The 24030-nt window shown below is 43.5% G+C and overlaps 1 protein-coding gene across 1 annotated transcript in view; it reads left to right on the forward strand.

Annotated features, from left to right (window-relative positions):
* The first annotated feature begins 7870 nt into the window (after positions 1-7870).
* Positions 7871-24030, forward strand: part of GRIN2B (glutamate ionotropic receptor NMDA type subunit 2B) — a 355273-nt gene continuing 339113 nt past the window's right edge. The window contains exon 1 of the mRNA XM_068970887.1: positions 7871-8281. Coding sequence (XP_068826988.1) covers positions 7871-8281 — 411 coding nt within the window. The remainder of the gene's footprint in view (positions 8282-24030) is intronic.

Genomic DNA, 24030 nt, shown 5'->3' on the forward strand with positions numbered 1-24030 from the left:
TGAAATTGGGTTTCCAAATGCCTTGAATATGTAGATGGCATTTGACTTCAGAATGGCACTGGATAGTAGACGTGTGGCATCAGTTATACTTTTTGCTTCAGATGATTGGTGAACACATTTGGCTAAGCTATTATTCTGACTCAAAGGCACCTCTTTGGTTCAACATTTGCTCTGGTCTTACAAATTTGAATTTAGGAAGTATTTAACTTAAAACCCCAAATTGACTTGGAACATAAACATTTTAAAAATGTTCTTAATAAAATTTTTCTTTTATTTTGGATCTGTTCCGCAGTGTTAAGTTAATCATACTTCTCTGTTTATGGCACACTTTCATTATTGGTTCAGATAAGGATGTCTTGCTCAGTTAATTTGTTCTCTATGTATGTTTATTCTTGTGTATATCTCTTAGAATAAGATAATAAAATTCCTTTAAAAATCCTGCTGTTATTTTGATAGGAATTGCCTTGAAGTTATGGATTAATTTGAAAGAAAATAGAACTCTCTAAATATTATGTTATCCCCTCTGTGAATGTGGTGTATGATTGCATTGTTCAGGACTTCTTTCATATCCTTTAATAAGAGTTTCAGCTTTTCTCTGCAGAGGTCTTGTGCATTTTTGCTAATTCCTAAATAATTTATAGTTGTTTTTGCTGTTATGACTGTTAACATTTTCTGGTTGGTTAAAAGATCTATTGATGTTTTCTCCGAGTAGTATTTATCTAGCAATCTCATTCTCCCCATGTTAATATTAATAGTTTTAAAATTCTGTTGGATTTTCTTTCCAGATAACCGTATTATCTTATACTACTATTTTTCTCTATCTTTTCTAGTCTTAAAACTTCTGTTTTCTTGACTTATTTACCAGGATGCTCAATATGATAGCACTAAACTTGCCTTTTTCTCATTGTCAAAAAAAAAAAATTTCTTGAGAGATTTTGGAGGAGTAGGATGGGGAGGTAGGAGAGAGGCTCAAGAGGGGGTGGATATATGTATACTTAGGCTGCGGTCCATGGGGTCGCTAAGAGTCGGGCACGGCTGAGCGACTTCACTTTCACTCTTCACTTTCATGCATTGGAGAAGGCAATGGCACCCCACTCCAGTGTTCTTGCCTGGAGAATCCCATGGGCAGAGGAGCCTGGTAGGCTGCAGTCCATGGGGTTGCTAAGAGTTGGACATGACTGAGCGACTTCACTTTCACTTTTCACTTTCATGCATTGGAGAAGGAAATGGCAACCCACTCCAGTGTTCTTGCCTGGAGAATCCCAGTGACGGAGGAGCCTGGTGGGCTGCCGTCTATGGGGTCGCACAGAGTCGGACACGACTGAAGCGACTTAGCAGCAGCAGCAACAGCTGATTCATGTTTTGAAACCAACACGGCAGCATAAAGCAGTTATCCTCCAATTGAGGAGAAGGGAAAAGCTACCTACTCCAGTATTCTAGCCTGGAAAATTCCATGGACTGTATAGTCCTTGGGGTCACAGAGTTGGACATGACTGAGCAACTTTAACTTTCACTTTTTTTTTCCAATTAAAAATAAATTTTAAAAAGTTTTGGGTATATACTCTTACAGGTAGACTGATGATCTCCTTTATTTCCTGTCATCAAAAAGTTAAGAAAATATTCTAACATTTATGTCATAAATAGGTGTTGCCCTTAATGAAATGTCTTCATTTTTTGAGATATTCATGCAAATGTCTCCTTTGGTCCATTAATGTGGTAATTATTTTTATTTATATTCTGATATTAAACCACACTTGAATATTATTATTATTACTATTATTAAATATATTATTTGTTTTGTTAGCTAATATTTTGTTTAGGATTTTTTTGCCTTTATGTTTATAAGTGAGAGACCTATGATAACCTTTTCTTGTACTATAATTATCTGGATTTATATTTAAACTTTTCTTCTTTCTCTGGTTTGTTCTACTTGTATGAACAAGGCTCATTTCTTTCATATGTACCTATTTTATTTCCTTTTGTTTTGGCAAAGGTAGGGTGAGTGTATCTGGTGCATTTGGATTGGGGACTTTTGATAACCATTTTATTTTCTTTAATGATTATTATTTTATACAAAGTTCCTGCATTATTTTGAACCTCTTTTTGCTTTTTAAAATTAGATTTTATGCATTAACTTTAAAAGCAGCTAGCTTTCATAATATTCTTTTATCTTAAAATTTTTATTGTATATATTGCTATTGATTCTTTTTCCATTTAATTTGCATTTTCTCTTCCATTTCTCTGATCTTGTCAGAATTTTGTCTAATGTAGACAAAGGATCAGCTTATGGTTTTGTTTTTTCCTTGCTTTCTATCTTATTGTTTCCTTTCTTATCTTTTCTTATTCAGTTCCTTCTTGGGGTTGACTCTGATCCTTGTTTAATAAGGGAAAATTTAATTACAATTAGTTACATTTTATTTTCTTAAAAATGAATTTAAAGGTATAGATTTCTCTCTAAATTGTTTCAGTTATGCTCTAGAAATTTTGATATTTAATATTTTCATTGTCATTCTAGTCAAAGGATTTTTCATTTCTGTTATGATTTCCTCCATAACCTTAGTGCTATTGTTTTTAAAACGTTTTGGATGTGGGACTTCCTTGGTAGTCCAGTGTCTAAGACTCTGTGCTTCCGATGCAGTGGACCCAGGTTCGTTCCCTGGTCAGGGAACTAGATCCCACATACCACAGCTAACACCCAGTGCAGCCAAACAGATAAATTTAAAAAAAAAATTTGGATGTGTGATACTTTCAGCTACCTTTAAAATTTTATTTGTAAATTTAATCATGTTATAGAAACTGCCAATCATTTCATATCGATTCTTTGGAATATACTGAGGCACTTTTGTAGAGTTACTATTTTTCATGCGCTTAAAAATATATATTCTTTGTTGTATATGTATTGCTAGATATCTGAAATAGTTGAAGCTGATTACTTATGCTTGGATTGTTTTGGTTTGGTGTTTATCTTTTTGATCGTTTGCCACTGCGTTTTTCTGTTGAATGTATCTGTTACTCCTTAGTGTGATTTTAGTTGCTGCTTTATACATGTTCCACCTTTATTTTTAGATTCATATATATTCAGGATTATGGTATCTTCTTGGACCTAGTATGTGACATCTCTCATTGTCAATTTTGATATTTTCATCTTCAATTTTATTTTGTCTTGATGCTAAAATTTTGATGGACATTCTCACATTGCCCTCCATTAAGGTTACATTCATGTATATTTCACTTGACTTACACTGTGTGAGACTTCTTTCCCCTGCGTTCTCCTGTGTAACAGATTTTTAAGGCCTGTGCATCTGAACTTTCTGTCTTTATTGCTATCTTGGTAAACTGGACCTGATGTATGGTTCTGGCACTTTTAATCTTCAATTTATTCACTGTCTGTCATATTCTAATCACAGTTGCCTTAATTGGGTCACTCGGAACACTGTCTTGACTGCATTAAGGATGGTACTTCGAGAATTTGACTTAATCATCTATTAAATCACACTTTATCCTTCCTGTTGGGGTTGCCCCAGGACTCAGTTTTCTCTGAGGACAGGATTGGTCCAGCTTCTCACTCAGATATGTCTTCCCTTGGAGTCCACTGTGGGCAAAGTGTAGACTGGCTCCTGATAGAGTTACCTGGCTCTGCTCATAGGCAACAATGCAAGCTGCTGTGGTCTTCTGCTTGCTGTAAATCTAAGGGCCACTCATCTCAAGCCACAAGGAGGCAGAGGACCAGGAGGTGAACAGCTAATTCTCTAATCCTGCTGCTTTCTTGTCTCTGCTTGTGAACGCCTGGGTCTGAATTGACAGCATCATTTGAGGGGGTGCCGAACTTCATTGATCCCCATTACTGTCCCTGGCTCGAATGACTCTTGAATTCTGCTACACTTGATGGTAAGCTGTCTGGGGAGTTTGCTGCTACCCTCAGGCCAGTAAGCAACATCATCTTCAGGGAGTTAGAACATCATGGAACTCATATCTCCTACCACCCCTCCTGCCCCCCACTGTGAGGCTCCCCTTAGCTTTCCTCTCAGTTTCTGCCAGCCACCGCACCCCCGACTTTCCATATGCTGACCTGGTGCTTTCATAAATAGCCAGGTTCCTTGAACAACTTCTACAGAAGCGGAAAGGTAACATCCTTTGCATCTATAGAGCATTTTATATTCTTCAAAGCACTTCCAGCTGCATATGACCATTTGATCCTCACAAAAAAAATTCTTTCAGGTATTTAGGTTAGGTATATTATCCGAATTTCACCTGTGAGGAAATAGAGACAGTGATGAAGACTTGACCATCCCCAGGTACTTAATTAATGTGGAACTGGTATGAGAACACAGCTTGGTTTGGTTAGTGAACTTGTTTATTTCTTCATTAATTCACACACATACTGATAGGGAGCAGGATGGAACCAGCAAAGGTTTTGGGGACCAACTTTGGTTTGAAACTTGATGCCATCCCCTCTTAGCTGTGTGATTCCGTTCGTGTACTTGACCCCTTTCTCAGAAGAGCAGTTTCCTGATTTGTGCCTGTGCCATATGCTCAATTGTGTTTGATTCTTTGTGACCCCATGACTGTAGCCCACCGGGTTCCTCTGTCCGTGGAATTTTCCAGGCAAAAATACTAGAGCTGATTGCCTTTTCCTTCTCCAGGGGACCTTTCCCACCCAGGGATCAAACCCACGTCTCCTGAATTGCAGATGGATTCTTTACCTACTCAACCATTCGGGCAGCCAATGCAGGGGAAAATTATATAATGTTCATATGTGATTTAATAATCCATGAAAATTACCTGGCAATTATAGTGTTTGGCATAGGGGAGATTATAGGTAAAATGTTACTATAAATATATAATATGTAAAATAGGTTAATAATACAGGTAAAAATGGCCAAATATCGATAATTTCATAATGGTAGGAACTCAGTGGTTCAGTCCTTTCTTGTTGTATCCAAGGCCCTGCTAGGCCCCAGGAACTGCAAATACAGGCAAGGTGAGGTTTTCTTGTGTGTCTCTATCTACTAGACTGTGGTCCTGGAGGTTAGAACCTATCTCCATTGCCTCCCAGACGACAAGAACAATGTCTGCTAGGGAGGAGGTGCTTAATAACTGTTTACTGAACTGAAAAGGTTTGTGCCTACCAGGAGATGACCAAGCAGTGAAGATAGGCAGATGCATCATCATATAACGCTAATACACTGTAATAGGTATTTAGATAGACACGCAACAGGCGATGGCAAGAGTCCAAGAGACAGGATGCTCAGTTCTCCTGGGGGAAGGGGAGTGCAGTCCAGAGGAGGGGCTGCCGCTTCATAAAGCAGGTTCCTGAAGACTGACCGTGGTCTGTGGGTGGAAGGGAGAAAAACCAATTTGCTTATCTTGGACTACAAGCTTTCTCTGCACCAGCCCCCTTCTAATGTGTGAAATTGAGTTTGTATTCACGGCACTTCTTTGTTTGTCTCGCAGTCCCTCTGTTACTGGTATCGTCCATAATGTATTGCTTTGTAAAGTGCTTTGCTCGATCCTGAGTATAAAAGAGATGCTCAGTAAAACCAGAGTCTATTCTTCGAGTGTCACCAGTCGCCATTGCATACAAAGTGTAATATATTGTGTGAGAAGAAATAGAGGAATGTAAGAGGTGTCTTAAAGAGAGCAAATAAAACATCAGAATGGGAGAGGGAAGTGCATTAAAGTTAATAAACTGTCATGACGGAGTGGACCACTTTTCAGTGTGAAAGAGTCTGATGTAGTGACTGATGATGGTAGGATTAGAGCCCCACTTTAATGAAGTTAGTTGCTACTTTTGCCAACTTCTAAATCTTTTGGTTCTCCTTGAGAGTCAGTCCTTGAAATTTAATAGATGTGATGCCAATAGCTCTTTGAGATGCTGAACCCATCTGTCTTCTTTTGAGAATTCAGTGCTGCTGGACTCTGTATAGTGCTGCTTGGCTGGGAGCTCAGGGCTGGAGAATTCAGCCCTCAGCTGCCCTGCCCTGTTGGGGACAGTTCAGCACACAGGTTTCCAGGGCCTCGTTGTCATTCCCTGTTTCCACAGAGACATAGCCAATGAAGCAGTCAAGAGCAAACCTTGCTCAGATGTGTACCACTGAGCCACTCCTCTACCTTGCGTGCACAAGAAAGACAATGCCATCGATACAAGGCTCCTTCTTGGCAGTGTGGAAGGATGACCACAACAGCAAGGGTTCCAGAATGCTTTCTGCCAAGACCTGGATCGGATTTGTGCTTCTTCAGCCACAAAATGTCCCCAGCATCTTAGCCTCAAATCATTAATGCTCTTTGCAGTCAGTCTGCTCTGCCTGAATACTGCGTTATCTTGCTTCGCTCAACACCCTCATCATTATTGTTTTCTTTTTGTTAGTTAGACTCTCAAAGCTTTTAGATTCTTAATATCTTACTTCTCCTCCCACCCTGGCCCTGCCCATCCCGCACCACCCCCCCCCCTCCCCTGCCAAACAAGCAGGAGATACGAAGCAGCATTTTCATCCTTGGTTACACTCTCTCTTTGGAGAAGAATGAAAACCCTAGTTTTGGTTTGGGGTGCAGTTTGTAGACTATTTCCTTGGAGTATAAAGATGCTATGTGTCTGTATTGGCATGCTGTTATAATATCATTGACCTTGGCAACCCTGCATAAGCGTTTTGAGCTTCAGTTTCTCTGTTTGAGAAGCGGGGATAAAATGACTAGTTTATCGGGTTTCTAGGAAGACCAAAGAGATTGCATAGGAAGACACGCTTAGTACGGTGCCTAGCGCATCCCAGACGCATAACAAATGATTATACATCTCTGTGGAGAGCTGCACCCTCCGTCTGGTGCAGAGTTTAATACTGAGGGGCATATGTGAAAGTAAAAAGGCAGGAGATCTTTGTAAAAGGTAGAAAGTGGTGAATTGTATGCAGACATGAAGTCAGTCATTTCAGGAAGGAGACTCTATCAGTAATTTAATAGCATTTGTCAAAATCACCATACTTCGATGCGTAATCAAATGGGAATAAAACTATCCTCATAGTAACTGATGATGTAAGAGGCAGTGTGATGTAAACCAGCCTGAAATTTGGAAGATCTGGGTGCATGTTCATTTCATTTAATTGGCTCACGATCTTGTACTTCTTAGGCTTTGCTTCAACATCCATAAAATGGTGATAATAATGTTTCTCTTATTTTCCCCCTGCTGGGTTATTGTAAGGATCAAAGGAGATATTTTTAAAAGTACTGCCCATGTATGGGTTGCTTTTGATTTAGTAATAAGAGCCAGATGGATTGCTGAAGAATCTGCAGGCTCTTTTCCTCTTTGAGGTGAATACGAAGTCCAGGTAGCAAGAATGGGGGCTTCAGTGTCTGTAGCTTCCTATATCTGGCTGCTCCAGGTCATGTTTTGTTGGTAGCCTCTGCTGACCCCATTTTGCTGCTCATTTTGCCTGGCCTTTGCCATCCTTTGGCCTCAGGAGCCATTAAAGGATGGGTTGTGACTGGGGTACCAGGGATCTCACAGCAACAGTTAGACCCCTTTTTGGAAAATCCTGTGTTGGTATACTTGGCGTGACTGCCTGGACTGCTTGCATCCTCTTTCCATGGCTTGTCCCTGCCTGTCTGCTGATGATGGCTAAAGCAATAACATCTCTTACTGTCTTGCTCAAGGATTTCTGATGCTTTGGGAAAGTTTTTTTTTTTTTTTTTTCCCCTCTTACTCTACTGCTCAAACACAAGAGATAAGAAACCAAACTAGAAGATAAAAGTTGGGTTTGAGGATCAGGAGAAGGAGATAAGTTCCCTGACTTGAAGTATCCAGCCTCTCCCCAGACAGTGTGGGTTGTAGTTTAACCTCTGTGTGTGTGTATGTTTCCAGGGAGTCGACGAGTTGAAGATGAAGCCCAGAGCGGAGTGCTGTTCCCCCAAGTTCTGGTTGGTGCTGGCTGTCCTGGCCGTGTCCGGCAGCAGAGCTCGTTCTCAGAAGAGCCCGCCCAGCATAGGCATTGCTGTCATCCTCGTGGGCACTTCAGACGAGGTGGCCATCAAGGACGCCCACGAGAAAGATGATTTCCACCATCTCTCTGTGGTGCCCCGCGTGGAGCTGGTGGCCATGAACGAGACGGACCCAAAGAGCATCATAACCCGCATCTGTGATCTCATGTCCGACCGGAAGATCCAGGGGGTGGTGTTTGCTGATGACACAGACCAGGAAGCCATTGCCCAGATCCTTGACTTCATTTCAGCCCAGACTCTCACCCCCATCCTGGGCATCCACGGGGGCTCCTCGATGATAATGGCGGACAAGGTAAAAGTGGGTCGCGGTGAGAAGAGCCTGAGGGCTGTGTGTGAGAACTAAATGATCCATTTGTTTACATGCCAAATCTGGTTATGAAAGATGGAGGGGAACCAGATTGCGCTGGGTGAGGGGACAGTCCAGGAGCTAGTCTAACTGTTTGGAGATTAAAGCGAGTGCAAGGTGCTTGTGTCTAGAAGCTCCTTTTGTTTTGAACGGGTTGTGTGTCCATTCGTTTGTAAATGAATTTACCGAAATGGCTAAGAGATGTTGAAGCTGGTAGCTCGGTGATAAATTTTTTTCAAATACATGAATGAATAGCTCCTTCCAAACTCTGTTCTTCCTTGATAATATCCTTTCTCTCCCCATACCAATTTCTGGAATCTAAAAAGCAAAATCCCTTGAGGCAGATAGTTTATCTCCTTGGAGATACAGATGTCCTCAAGAAGTACTTCTTGCTAAGGTGTCGAGGCTCAACACGCATCAGTCTGCACATATGAATGGATTTTAATCCATAGAACCAGTCATAGCTGTGCTTTTCCGCAGGCTGAGCTTTGAAAGGTGGTGGTTCTTAACCTTGACCACACATTGGAATTTCCTAAGAGCTTTCTGCACAACCAGTGCCTGAGTCCTACCCCTAGAGGTTCTGGGGCACAGTCTGGGCTTCAGGATTTTTAAAAGCTCCCCAGATCATTCTAGTGTGCAGTTAAGGCTGAGAACCACTGCTGCAAGGCCACAAATAAATCATAGTCTCTGCTGCATTAATATTAGATTGTCACATGACAAAATAATTATCCTGTGACACTGATACTTACCCTCTAACTGCAGGAAAAGTGTTTTGTCTGTAGTTATGTTTTGTTTTTACATTTTTCGCTTAGTTATTTTTCCTTGCTTTATACAATGGTTACTGCTTATTGCTTAAGTACAGTTATTTTCACATACATATTGTCTTTGCAGTCATTCATATCATAGTCATTCATATCATAGCATATCATCTTAGAATGATTCATTTCACAGATGCAGTATTTGTTTTGTATCACTTTGGTTTCTTAGAGTGTTTCTACTTTTGCATTGTCATCTTAAACTTCTTAATGTCATTTTCAAAACTGCCTTCAGTTTTGTACTTAAAAGACATGTTGTGGGGTTAATGATGTTTGCAAACATCTCAAAACCTAGCACGGACACTGTAAGCCTGCAACTTGGCAGGTAGAGAACCATCAGGGTGCAGGGCTTAACAGAGTGAAATAACCTTGCATGATCCCTATCGCCATCTGTTGGCAGCAGGCGGAGAGGACTCACGTCTGTTTAGGAGCTTCCTTTATTCAGTCTAGGAAAGGTCAAGTGGAAAGTACTAAGTGGAGGAACTTCAGTACCATATGAGAAAGATATTGTCCCATTCGCATGGATAAAGGCACGGGTAAGGATGTTAGAAAAATGTTGCCACTAAGAGCCCATGTAAAGGGAAGTGGGATAAACTTGAACAGAATGGAAATTATAGACTGACTATAGCAGAAAGTTGCTTCCCTGATAGCTCAGTTGATAAGAATCTACCTGCAATGCAGGAGACCCCAGTTGGATTCTTGGGTTGGGAAGATCCCCTGGAGAAGGGATAGGCTACCCACTCCAGTATTCTTGGGCTTCCGTTGTGGCTCAACTGGTAAAGAATCCGGCTGCGATGCGGGGGACCTGCGTTCAGTGCCTGGGTTGGGAAGATCTCCTGGAGAAGGGAAGGGCTACCCAGTCCAGCGTTCTGGCCTGGAGAATTCCATGGACTGTATAGACCATGGGGTTGCAAAGAGGCAAACATGACTAAGTGACTTTAACATAGCAAAAACTTCCCTGGTAGCTCATCTGGTAAAGAATCCATGCAGGAGACCTGGGTTCGATTCCTGGGTTGGGAAGATCCCCTGGAGAAGGGAATGGCAACCCACACCAGTACTCTTGCCTGGAGAATCCCATGGACAGTGGAGCCTGGTGGGCTTAGAGAGTTGGACACAACTGAGTGACTGACACTATACTATACTATAGCAAGAACTAGGGCTTCCCAGATGGCACTGGTGGTAAAGAATCTGCCTGCTGAGCAGGAGACATAAAAGCCGTGGGTTCAGTCCCTGGATTGGGAAGGTGCCCTGAATGAGGGCATGGCAACCCACTCTAGTATTCTTGCTTGGAGAATCCCATGGACAGAGGAGCCTGGTGAGCTATGGTCCGTAGGGTTGCAAAGAGTTGGATACAACTGGAGTGACTTAGTCACACATAAGCACACATAGCCAAACTTACTGAGGTTTTTACTTTAGGAAGATTTTTTTGGTCCTTGGTAGATTATATTTTAGCAGTGGTATTTTGAGGGCACAATATGCATGGAAAGAATGCCAAGATGGATGAGACAAATTTTTGAGTGATAAATAAGTGCAAAGTTACTGCGAGAGCAAGACAGGTGGAAATGATTGATTGATTTAGCATCTGCGGGCTTTTGTGCAACCTATGTTGTTTCAGGTTCAGCCTTCCCCAGTATAAAAGGTTGTTGGCTAAACTGGTTGATTGTGTCTCTTTTTTGCAGTTATTTGTTACGTCTCTTAGAAATGCATAATAATAACAGTGTAATAATTTGAGGAATGATGCAGTGGTGTGGAGAGACTGGCCTCTTTTGTTCACTGATGTATCCGAGGTGCTTTGAGTGTCTACCATGTGCTGGGCACATATTGCTTTGCCTGCATTATCTTATTTAACACTCTCAACAGCCCAGTGAGCTAAAGTAGTATTATTAATTTCCATTTAGCAGATGAGAAAACAGGCTCAGAAAGGTTGAATAACCTCCCAAATGATGCTGCTAGTAAGTGACATCCGGAACTTTAACATTGGTGGCTGGCTCCATAGGCCATGTGCTTGATGACCTTTCAAGAGAATGGAGAGGCTGGTTAAGGTCTCACATACCATGATATTCTTTACTTCTTCCTCTGTTACCTAGTGATGGGAGATGTCATCTCATGACAGGGGATCCATTGCTTGATTCATTGTGGCAATATTGGAGTCTGACTAGAGGAGAGGATTAATGAGATATGAAATACTGGAAGCTTGCTGCTACTGCTGCTACTAAGTCGCGTCAGTCGTGTCCGACTGTGTGTGACCCCATAGACGTCAGCCCACTAGGCTCCCAGTCCCTGGGATTCTCCAGGCAAGAACACTGGAGTGGGTTACCATTTCCTTTTCCAATGCATGAAAGTGAAAATGAAAGTGAAGTTGCTCAGTCATGTCCGACTCTTCGTGACCCCATAGACAGCAGCCCACCAGGCTCCTCCGTCCATGGGATTCTCCAGGCAAGAGTACTGGAGTGGGGTGCCATTGAGTAGCATAATTCTGTAGGGGGCCCGTTGGCTACCAGCTCCAGGGGTAAAAACGCAAGATGGAAGCCAGTGAGGAGGCCTCTTCTGGGTCACTGTAATGAGAATTCACCCCCTATACCCTCCCCTCACACCACAGTCACACCTCCAAATCCCATCTTATCTTTTTCTCTCTCCATCAAAAAAAGGAGGTAGGTGATGATTTTTAGGCTGCTGCTGCTGCTGCTAAGTCGCTTTAGTAGTGTCCGACTTTGTGCGACCCCATAGACAGCAGCCTACCAGGCTCCTCTATCCCTGGGATTCTCCAGGCAAGAACACTGGAGTGGGTTGCCATTTCCTTCTTCAATGCATGCATGCATGCTAAGTCGCTTCAGTCGTGTCTGACTCTGTGCAACATCATGGACAGCAGCCCACCAGGCTCCTCTATCCACGGAATTCTCTAGGCAAGAGTACTGGAGTGGGTTGCCATTTCCTTCTCTATATTTTTATGCACTTCCCTCAAAATAGCCTACGTAATATCTTATTGACTTTGGACCTGAAAATAAGTTTCTGAAAGGCAGGTAGAAAGAAGAAAAAGGAGAAAGAAGCAAGCAGGAAGTCCTGGTGCCACAGAAGTGGGAGGGTTGAAGGTTCAGTCCCGGGGGCAAGAAGCCCCGATGGGCAGGGGGCGACTGCAGCGGCAGGCATAGGGAGGGGCCCAAGGACCACTGGGACCCCAAGGGCAGCAACACTGAGACTGTGGGCAGCTGGGAAGGAGGGACATTCACAGGCTGGAGAGGTTGAGTGGAAGGCAAATGGAAAGAGGCCCCCAGATCTCCAAGAAATAAGCTTTGGGGACAAGTTTCAAAAATAAAATAACTTCACATTCTGAGGCCAGCTTTTTTTTTTTTTTTTTTGATAGAAGTGTATTTTTGGTACCATGACCATATTTTACCAACATAGAATGGAGACATGGAGTTTGACAACACTGAATCAACTATGGGGGCAATAGGGCAACGCATTTGAAAGTGGAACGAATGCAGAAAAATCCAAGAAATACAGCTTTACTGCATGTAAGGAGTAGTCTTGAAGGTGCAATTGCCACCTGAAGGATGGTGACTAAGCCTTCTCTTTTGCTTTCTTCTTCTAAGAGATAGGAAATTGCCACTGTTTTGACTCGGTTTTTTGTTTGTTTGAAATACAGCTCACTTATTACGTGTCTTTGTGGAAGATTGCTTTACAAGGATGAAATTCCCGATGCAGGGAGTCTGTGATGGAAGGAAGGTAGCACATGGAGTTATAAAGACTTTTTGGCACAAGTAGGGAGACGTGAGCTCAGCATCTGGTCAGCTCACGTTTTTTGCATATGCTAATTATCACAAATATTAATTAGTGCTGTACTTTCCCTTTGAGGAAATGCTCTTGTACCACGGCAGAAAAAAGCATGGAAGCTGGTGGAGCAGCGGTCTTTTAAGCTCAGAATTCAGAGTCAGAGCAGTTTTAATAATCACTTGCTAGGTGTGAGGATCTGGCCAACTCACCAACCACTTATTCTAAGCCTTGGTTTTCTTGTCTGTATCATGGGGATTATAATGTATTCTATTACAGGGTTGTTGAAGATTAAATGAGGTCATACAGAGCAGGTGCTTCACTAAGTGTCCAGCAAAGCATTCAGTAGGCTAAGCTGAAGGGCGTATGGAGCAGAAGAAAGGGAGATGGCTTCATGAAACAGGAGGGGAATTGATTAGAATCATAGCCAATTATATAGAACTGCAGACCAACCAAGGAGACAGCTCAGGTGAAAACCTGGGAATGGGCTCTGAGGTGTGGTGGGAGCTCCAGTCTCACCCCACCAGGGAGGCCGAGACTCATCCGTGATGTAGCCCCTACAGGGCCAGCCAAAAAGGGGCACGTTCATTTAAGGGAAAACTGTAACGAGGAAAGAACTGCTAGGCGCTTGTTGCAAGAGACTGTTTAGAATAGTAGCAGAACCCATTTAAAAATGTATGAGGTGATTTTTGGCAGTTCCCCACCTGAGAATAAAGTGTAGATTTTATTTTGCCTTTGTTATAATTGCTTTTATTCTCCCTGAGATGCTGGATTTAGGATGCCCGTCTGAATCCAAATAATGAACTGAAGCTAGACATAAACTTTCATTTCTTTCCAGGAGGTTTCTCTGCTGATTTGCTGAACTCTTGCTTGGGTTTTCAGATTTTAGCTCAGACAGGTTAAGTAACTAGTCCAAGATATCACAGCTGATGAGCAATGGGACTGGGATTCAGATCCCAGAAGTACCTATTATGAAGCCTGTGCTTTCTATTTATACAATTCGGCCCAACAAAGCTCCGCACTAAGAATTGTAAGTCGTGAGTTGTTTCAGTCTCCACTCTTACGAGCTTTGGGAATTGAGACAAACAAATTGCTTTAGCTTTATGATACTCATGGATACTCCATGATACTTCTGTTTTATAAGATTTAAATTTTGTTTTCTGCCCTGCTCACTTTACAACATTTTGAAGATAAAATGAAATAAAATAGTTGGAAAAGTGCTGGGCAAATAGATACTTTAGGTGAAGGAATTAAAAAGTGGCAATAGGGAATGACAGTCATTGACAGCTACTTTGTCACTATCATTAGGACCAATGAAAGAGCTTGGGAGGGTTGTAGGAAGGAACCCAGAAAGAGAGACTTGCAGTAGGATCAGGCCAAAGAATAGAAGATCCAGGCTCTAATGCTGCAAGAATGGAAGAGAGCCAGAGTGCCGCTGAGTAAAGGATCAGGGTCTGAAAATAGATGCATTGATCAGATACAGAACCGTAACTAAGATGTGTGTCATGCTCCATACCTTGCTCCTCCCTGAAGGACAGGTGAACATATTCTTACTCTGGCATCTGTTGCTATGATTCCTTCATCCCTACACTTCTTGGCTGAGAAGTCATACTTTGACTAGCATTCTAATTTTTTGGGTAGAGAGCCACGCTTTGGAACCCACCTGGGCTGAGGAAGATAGCCCGTATTCTCCTCCGTCCCCATCTCCTCTCACTCTCTCTAGGTTCCTTCCTCCTCCCCCTGCCTAATGGAAATAGGCTTGGAGGGGGTTGAGCCAGCGGTGGTGTGTGACCCTGTAAATCAGTGGTCCCCAACCTTTTTGGCATCAGGGACAATCTTCCATGGAATCAGGGGTGGGGGGATGGTTTAAGGAGGATTCAAGTGCATTTCTTTATTGTGCACCTTATTTCTATTACTATTACAGCAGCTGCACCTTAGATCATCAGGCGTTAGATCCCAGGAGGTTGGAGACCCCTGCTGTAAATAGTCTTCCTGCTTCCATCTGCTCTTGTAGGTTTCCATCTCCAACAGAATCTTGAAACCAAGATGGCCAGGCTGTTCATAGCCCACTGTATGCTTCTTCCCTATGTTTCAGTGACTTGGAGGTTTTACCTTGCTTCTTAGTTGTTTGTGATACGGTATTTCTGGGACAGCATTTGGTATTTCTTGCTCTTTCTTCAAGAGCAAATGGTGGTGTCAGAACACTCTTGGGGGATGGGCAGAATTAAGACATAGAGGTGGGAGGGACAAGACTGTAACGAAGCTGATATCATCAGATGCCAACTTTGTGCCGGGCATGGTGTTAATGAGTATGTTAATTCTTAAGCCGACCTATGAACTATGTATTATTATTTCATTTGACAGGGAAAAGAAATCAGAGAGAGTTTATGTATTGTGGCCAAAGTCACGTAGCTAGAAAACTTGTGGGTCTGGAAGTTTTAACTTTTTTGATTGACTTTAAAACTCCCAGTCCACACACTGAGGAAGTCAGGGCTCATTTCTGGGGTTCTCTTGACATTTTGATCATGGAAATGAGGAGGCTGCTCTAGCTCTAGGTATCCCACTCATACCCAAAAGCAGGGACAGGCAGAGGTGGCTATTAAATCAGGAAAGTCTTCCCCATATCCTGGATCTCACGACCCCGTATCTTATCACATGGCCACCCCGTGGGGGTTGCAGGCTCACTGATAGAGTGGCAAGGGGGCAAGTGTTGGGACCAGCTTTGAGGTTCATCAGCAGTATCTCTCAAAGGAAGTTAAGTGATCACCTGGGAATACAACCAGTATTTGTGTAACTCTAAGGCTCAGCATCTCTCATCTGTCATTTCTCCTCCTTCATACCAAACTACTTTTGTGCCATTGGTCTGGCATGTGTCCTCCAGAACTAGGACCTTGGCTTGTCAGTTATGTCCCTTTTCCTTTTAATTATCCACTTCTTCCTCCTTGCTGGAATCTGCCCTCTAGCTTAGTGGTGTGCGTGCTCCTGGTATCAGTGCTTAGAACCCAGAGGCCAGGCATGTTGTGTCCTGCAGTACATAGGATAGTACAACCAGTCAAGAATAGTCTTGCCCAAAATGTCAATTTTGCCCTCATTGAACCTGTTCAGATCACTGTCATATCAATAAATAAACAAACCTGCTTTCCTTGACCCCAGGTTTTCCTCCCTCGCTGTTTCTTTTCATAGTTAAATTCCTTAAATGCTCATTTGAAATTGCCCTTTTCACGTCCTCATCTTTCCCTTTATCCAAGATGCCCAATCCAAATGGGCTTTTCAGGTCGTTGGTGACCTTCTGCGGCACTGAACACCGTTGACCCTTTTAGTGCTGTTACAAATGTGATGACAAGAGTCGTGAGATTTGTCACAGGTTTGGTGACAGCAGGAATGAGGCTGAGTAGGATTGAAACATGGTTAGGTCACAGAAGGGGACGTGTCTGGGAAGCAGCTGGATTTGGGACTGGAGGTTGAAGAGAGTGATTTGGGCTGGAAATTAAGAGATGAGCCTTGTTAGCAAGGAGAGGATCGCTGGGAGTAGGAGGGTGGAGGAGAGGCTCAGAACCAACAAGGGGACTAAGCGGGAAGTGTGTCCAGAATAGGGACGGCCAGGGGAGGGGGAGATGGGAGAGAGCTAAAAAACTTCTTTAAGATAAGAACATGAACAAGGGAAAGAGAGGCGTCTATATAAAGCAGCAGGGAGCAACTGACCAATCTGGAAATTGACCGGGCCCTCCCCTCCCCTTAGGACAGTTCCTCCTGCAAACAGTACAGAAGCCTTACTTTCAGTTACTAGGGAGGGAAGGATGAGGGGAAGGGATAGTTAGGGAGTTTGGGATCGACATGTATATGCTGCTTTTTAAAATGGATAGCCAATAATGTCCTACCGTATAGCACAGGGAACTCTGCTCAATCTGTGGCACCCTGGATGGGAGGGGAGTTTGGGGGGAGAATGTGTGTGCACTTAGCTGTGTCCGACTCTCTGTGGCCCCGTGGACTATAGCCCACCTGCCTCCTCTATCTGTGGAATTTTCCAGGCAAGAATGCTAGAGTGGGTTGCCATTTCCTCCTCCAGGGGATATTCCCAACTCAGGGATTGAACCCGAGTCTCTTGCATCTCCTGCATTGACCAGCAGATTCTTTACTGCTAATGCCAAGACACTCAGCATTTGAGAGGAGAATGGATACGTGTATATGTATGGCCGAGTCCCTCTGCTGTCCACCTGAAACTGTCACAACATTGTTGATCGACTATCCTCCGACATAAAATAAAAAGTTAAAATAAATAAATAAAGCCTTGTTGTGGGTCCCCTGCCCTCTGAGCACTCCTGCCCTCTATGCCTCTCACCACACGGCAGATTACCTGTGTGATTCTTTAGGAACTCAGATCCAGCTGTGACACACTTTCATTTAAAACTTTCCCCTGGCTTTGCACAGCTGAGACTAGGACACCTTCTGGGATGTGGTCCCAGGCCACTCCTCCAGGATTTCCTCTTCACCTCCTGGCCCTCCCATGTCATGAAGACACACTGAGTTAGTCACCGCTCCTTGGACTGGTCCTTGGTGGTTTACAGCTCTGGCTTGGGGCCTCCTCTTCTCCTGTCCACCCTGAAGAACCTGCTCACTTTCCAAGAGAAATCATGGCACGTCTGTGCACCCTTTTCTGACTCTGATCTTCACAGACTTTCTTATTTCTTCTTTTGATTTTTTGTGTTTCACCTGTGCCCTATTTTAGGGCCTTTATGATAACCCATCTTGTTTCCTCATCTGTCTCATTTGCTGTACAATGGGCCCACTGTGGTGCAGGCCAGGCTTTACTAACTTTTGCGTTCCCAGCATATGCCATAGTGTCTGGTGCATAGCAATAGCCAATTTAGAAGAAAAGCTATGACAAACCTAGACAGCATATTAAAAGCAGAGATACTGCTTTGCCGACAAAGATCTGTAGAATCAAAGCTATGGTTTTTCCAGTAGTGATGTACAGATGTGAGCATTGGACCATGCAGAAGGCTGAGTTCCCAAAGAATTGATGCTTTTAAATTGTGGTGCTGGAGGAGACTCTTGAGAGTCCCTTGGACAGCAATCCTAAAGGAAATCAACTTTGAATATTCATTGAAAGGACTGATGCTGAAGCTGAAGCTCTAATACTTTGGCCATGTGATCCAAAGAGCTAACTTATTGGCAAAGTTCTGATGCTGGGAAAGATTTAGGGCAAGAGGAGAAGGGGACGACAGAGGATGAGATGGTTAGATAACATCGCTGACTCTCTGTCAGATATGACTTAGTGACTGAATAACAACAGGCAACTGTTATTACATGATTAGCAGTTATAATAATGGATACTCTCTATACACACTCCAGTGGATTGAATGCTGGCCCCCAAGATAGATGTGTGTGCTAACTCCTGGACCCTGTGAATGTGACCTCATTTGAAGAAAGGATCTTTATGGATGGAAATTAGGTTCTTATGATGAGATCATCTTGGATTAGCCAGACAGGCCCTAAGTCCAGTGACATATGTCCTTCTAGGAGATGGAAGACGGGGAGGCGTGGCGTGGAGTCTGGAGTTATTTAGCCACAACCCAAGCAAACCACCGGAAGCTGTAACAGGCCAGGGAAGATCCTCCCTTGGAGCCAATGCTGTATTTAAAATGGATAATCAACAGAGACCTGGTGTAGAGCTCAGGGAATTACTTAGCCTGGCTGGGAGGGGAGTTTGGGTGACAATGGATCCATGTGTATGTGTGGCTGAGTCTCTTCGCTGTGCATCTGAAACTATCACAACGTTGTTAATTGGCTACACCTCAATACAAAATCGGAGAAGGCAATGGCACCCACTCCAGTACTCTTGCCTGGAAAATCCCATGGGTGGAGGAGCCTGGTAGGCTGCAGTCCATGGGGTGGCAAAGAGTCGGACATGACTGAGCGGCTTCACTTTCACTTTTCACTTTTCTGCATTGGAGAAGGAAATGGCAACCCACTCCAGTGTTCTTGCCTGGAGAGTCCCAGGGATGGGGAGCCTGGTGGGCTGCCATCTATGGGGTCGCACAGAGTCGGACACAATGGAAGCGACTTAGCAGCAGCAGCAGCAATACAAAATAAAGAGTATTTTTTTAAAAAAAGAAGTAACATGATCCCGCTGACACTTGATTTTAGGCTCTGGCCTCTGGAACCGTGAAAAAAATTTTTTCTATTGTTTTAAGCTGCCAAGTGTGTGATACATCTCTTAGGGCAGCCCTAGGAATCTGGTAACACCAACATCTCAGTGAAGAGGGGCGCCCTGGAGTCTCGTTGCCTGGATGTTTCCTGGCTCCACCATTTACTGTGTGATCCTTGGCAAATAACTTGACTTCTCTGAATCTTGGATTCCTCATCTATAAAATGGTGGTAAATATAGACCCTGTTTCTTAAGGTTATTAGGTAAAGCCATTAAACAGCACTTAGAAAAGTCCTGGTAAATAGCAGGAATTGGTAAGAGTGGGTCTGTGAGAGCTTTTCAGTAAGTCTCCATTGAATACATGAGTGACTATAGTGATATGAATATAAACGCAGGCCATCCACGACAGGATCGGAGCTCACCGAGCTCCGTGGTGACTGGCTCATACATTCTGGATCCCTGGGACCCGGGGCGGTGCTGAGAGGTGAGGCGATACAGTTAGGCAGCTCTGCCCTGGTGGAACTTCAGGGCAGCGAGGCTCATCTTGAGCACCCTTTCCTGTGCTCCTGTCTCCTTGGGTTTGCTTTTGCTTCTCTGTTCTGTGTGCACTCATATGTGTGTGCACGTGAGCATGTGTGTGTGTTTCCCGCCACGGTTGGTTGCCTGTATCTTTCCTCAGTGCTCAGGACAGAGGATCTCACCTAGGCTGCCCTCCTCATCCAATGTCCTGCTTTCAGATTTTTCTTATTCTCTCCCCTGAAATAAAAATTTTTGCCTCTTTCCCCTTTATGCTCTTTCATTTCATACTTTTCATCATCTTCATCACAATTGTAATGAATCGCCATCATTTTTTATTAGTTTCCTGTCTTGCTCAACTACAGGCTTCATGAGGACAAGGGACTATGTCATTTTCCTTTTTGTATCTGCAGATCCTAACATATAACCTGGTACAGGCTTAGTCCTTAATATACACTTATTTACATGTGTGGCTGGATTCATTATTTCAGTGCAACAGCTGTCAGTAGCAATTAAAAATATTTTAAACCCAAATGAAAATGGATGCTAGGATTCATCTCTGGTTACTGGCAAGTTACCTTCCTTATCTCTGTCCAGGCTGCTGTCTCTCATCCTTCCATTCTTCACACCTGCCAGATGCCAGCAGTCAATATCTTGGCACTCACATCCACTTAATCTCCATCAGTCATGGCAAGAGGACAGTCTCAGGTCAGGGTGCATTCTGGGGTGGCAGAGCAAAGCTTTTATCATGCAAAGCAGATGGGTGCTGATGATTATCTTGACTTTATTAGCTTCTTTCAAAGGGAGATACAGAAAGAAACAAACATTTTCAAAAAGTTTTGAAAGATAAACATATGCAATTCCTGCGACATGCAAATCAGCCAGGTAACACCAAGGAAATTTAATCAGTGCAATTAAGTTTCCAATGGTAGAAGGAAGGGATTTTGAAACTTGCTTTAGCAAACAACAGCCTTTCTCCTTGATTTATTCATTCATTCCAAAAATATTTATTAAGTGTCTGCTGGGTGTCAGGAACTGTTCAAGGTCTTAAAGACATAGTCCATAAGAGAGGTCTTGTCCTCATGGTATATTGAGTGACAATAAACAAACGCATAAATGGAACCGTGTTATTTCAGGCAGTGGTGACTGTTTTCATGAAAATAGCAGAAAGGGATGTTGTCGGCTGTTTTAGGGTTGTCAGGGAAGGTCTCTGAGGAGGTGGCGCTTGAGATTTGTATGAGAAGAACACGAGAATCTGAGTCTTAGCAGAAAGATGGGTATTTTTAATTCATTCTAGAAAGTGTAAGAAGGGAGCAGTGTAACTTGACTTAGCATCTTTTCAGTTGGAAGCAGTAGAGTGTGCTGGACGGGACATATACCTTGGTGCGTTTTCAGCCCTGGCTCCATCTTTCAGAAGCTGAGTGACCTCTGCCTTGTTCTGTGACTTCTGTGATCTGTTTCTTCTCACCTCTGTGATGGGGTTAATACACATCAACTTCAAAGAGCTATTATGAAAGAAAAGAAAATAACATTTACAGGACTCATTACTCTGTTAGGAACACTCCTGGTTTTAATAAATCAATGCTATTATCATCTCTGGTATGATTGAATACAAATTCCTCTGGAATTGGACGTCATTTACTCTTGATATATGTACCAGTGATGTAGTTTTGTTGTTTTTACAAAATATGTTTACTAACTTGGGAACACATTAGCTCTGCAATGGAAGAAATTAGAAACATTGAGATTGGCTTTCCTCTCCCTAAGTAGTTTCCTGTCCTTTTGAGTTCATAGAGTTCCCAGTGGCCAGTGGCCAGTTCCTGGATTTGCATCGACATCATTGCAGCCCAACAGAATTTCCCCCCTTTCCGAATGGGGCTTCTGGCTCTGAGAACAGTGCCACAGGGAACAGAGCACCCAGGGCAACATTTGGGGGTGAAGGGTGTGGGCACTGAGCGTGGGAGGTAGTGTAATGGCACAGCCAGTGTAGCCTGCCTTGGGCTGAGGATTCCTGGCACAGCCCTAAGACGTCATGGCTGGCCACCATGTGTCCTGGATGCATTCTGTTGCCTTGAGAACATGTGGTCCAGGGTTGTAGAGAGCAGCAGCCTTCAGTCTTTCAGCATCGTGTTGCCATGACAGCAGACCACTGTAGCCAGACTTCACTGTAGTTTCTCCACCATGCTGTCACCCACCCCTCCCACCTATCCTTGCCAACACCTGCCCCCTCCCTGTCACTCTTATTCCCACCTGCCCTCCATGTGCATTCTCACACCTTCTGCCTCCAAAGGTCCTCATCTGTGTAGTCCTTCCGGTTCCCTCCAACCCCTTTGCCTTTCTTTCTCTTACCATTTCTGAGTTCTCATTGCTCATATGAAAGCAAATATAGTAAATTCTCAGGAAATAAAGCCACATGGCATCATAAGTTGAGAGGGCGATGGGAATGAAGGAGCTAAAAAATCATCAAAGAAAAGAGGGGAAAGGAGCTTGATAGAGTTTTGCAGTTTAGTTGTACAGTCTATGATCTTAAACTGACTTGAACTTAGAAGCAACAGAGAAACTTTAAAATTTTATTGTTATTATTATTTAAAAGTAGAGCATCTCTGATCCCATACTCAAGGATTCTGATTTAATAGGTTTGGAATAAAGCCCACTAATGGCAATTTTCACAAACTTCACCCAAGGGACTGTGAGGCACAGCCAGGTTTGGGTACCACTGAGGAGTAGAACATGGCGTGTTTTTAGGTTGTAAAGTTTTGTGATGGGTTAAGGTTTCTCCATTGAGTTTATTTTTGTGGTCTCCAGTGCAGTGTATTCGTGTGGCTGCTGTGTAACATTTAAGGAGCAAGACGAGGGATTGGAGAAGAATGAGAAGAAGCTAAAGGAAGTGAGAAGAGGAAAGAAAGTTGGAAGGGAGGGAGGAATGTGAAAATTATAAGGTGCGGGGCACGGGCGGGGACAATCAGCCATCAGACACCAGGCTCCAATGCCCTTGCCCCCGCCTTTCAGCTAGAGTGCAGGCTCTGTCTTGGTCCGGAAGTAATTAACATGCTTTTTGGGATGTATTTTGATTCTAGATTTTCCCTGGTTATTGAGAGACTGGGGAGGACTAGATCTGGAGTTCCAGAAGAAGTCAGCTTCATTCTCTTTCCCCCTTTGAATAAAACAAATACCTCCTACAATTTAGGGCTACACCTTATATGAGATAGTGCCTGCTTACATTTAGCCAGTTTAACTCTCAAAGGAACCCAGGGATTTAGACAGTAGGATTGTTCTTTTTCTTTACAGATGAAGAAATTGAGGGTTGGAAAGGAAAGTGGCCAGCCATGGTCACGCGCTGGCAGTGGCAGGGTGACAAGGAGGACCCTTGTCTGATGAGAGTGACGTTCCGGGACTTCAGTGGGGGGCTGCACTTGCCCGGGGTCACTAGCATGGACTTGGTTTTCCTGAAACATCCAGCTTAGCCTGTGTGAGGTGACTATCCCAGCCGCCCAGAGAGCGACCAGCTGGAGCTTGACCTTTAAAGTTGATTTTTCTTCTAGTCGGTCTTGATTAGGACCTAACTGCTCCAAACAAGATAACAGCTCTGAAGGAGAGAAGAGATTGAGATGAGAGACAAGAAGCAGAACGGGCAATCCAGTGGTTAAGACTTCACCTTCCAGGGGTATGGGTTTGATCCCTGGTTGGGGAGATAAGATCCCACATGCCTCTCAGCCAAAAAGCCAAAACCTAAAACAGAAGCAATATTATAACAAATTCAATAAAGACTTTAAAAAAAAAGGGTTCAAAAGAGGTTTTGGTTTTTTTTTTTTTCTTTTAAGAGAGGTACGGGAGGGTGGACAAAACTGCTGGTTGGTTCCCAGCCTGGGGGTGCCAGGGACTGTAGTCTCCGCTCTCCAGTGTGGACCTGCCCCCCTTCAAGCCCACCCACTTCCAAGTGGATACCCCAGAATTTGAGTCCTTGATCATATCAGACTCTTCACTGACGTTTTGGGGGATTGGAAGGATTATGTTTTTCTAGCTAGCTGTGTGTCTGGAGAATGTGAAATCAGATATACATTGGTCTGAGATTCCATCTCAGCAGATGAGAATTTGACAAAGAAGGAGGAATATTTTTGCTTTACTGCCCTGGATGGCTATAGGTCGTGGAGAAAATGGTCTCTTCCTACTTTCCGAATAGTCATAGAAAAATCAGCTGTGACTGTGGCTGTGAGTATGTTAGTCACTCAGTCCTGTCTGACTCTTTGCGGCTCCGTGGACTGTAGCCCGCCAGGCTCCTCTGACTGCTGTTACTTTGGACCAGTCTCAGAGGGTATCACCTTCCTGGGGGTGGTAATCAGAGGCTGCTTCCTGAGCCCCTTCATGCCGTTTCTCTCTATTTGCTGGGCCTTCAACACCCACACTTTCCCTGTTAGTTTCCCTGATGATCAGAGACTGGTCTGTTTATG

Source organism: Capricornis sumatraensis, chromosome 4 (genome assembly GCF_032405125.1).
Source record: "Capricornis sumatraensis isolate serow.1 chromosome 4, serow.2, whole genome shotgun sequence".
Taxonomy (NCBI): Eukaryota; Metazoa; Chordata; class Mammalia; order Artiodactyla; family Bovidae; genus Capricornis; species Capricornis sumatraensis.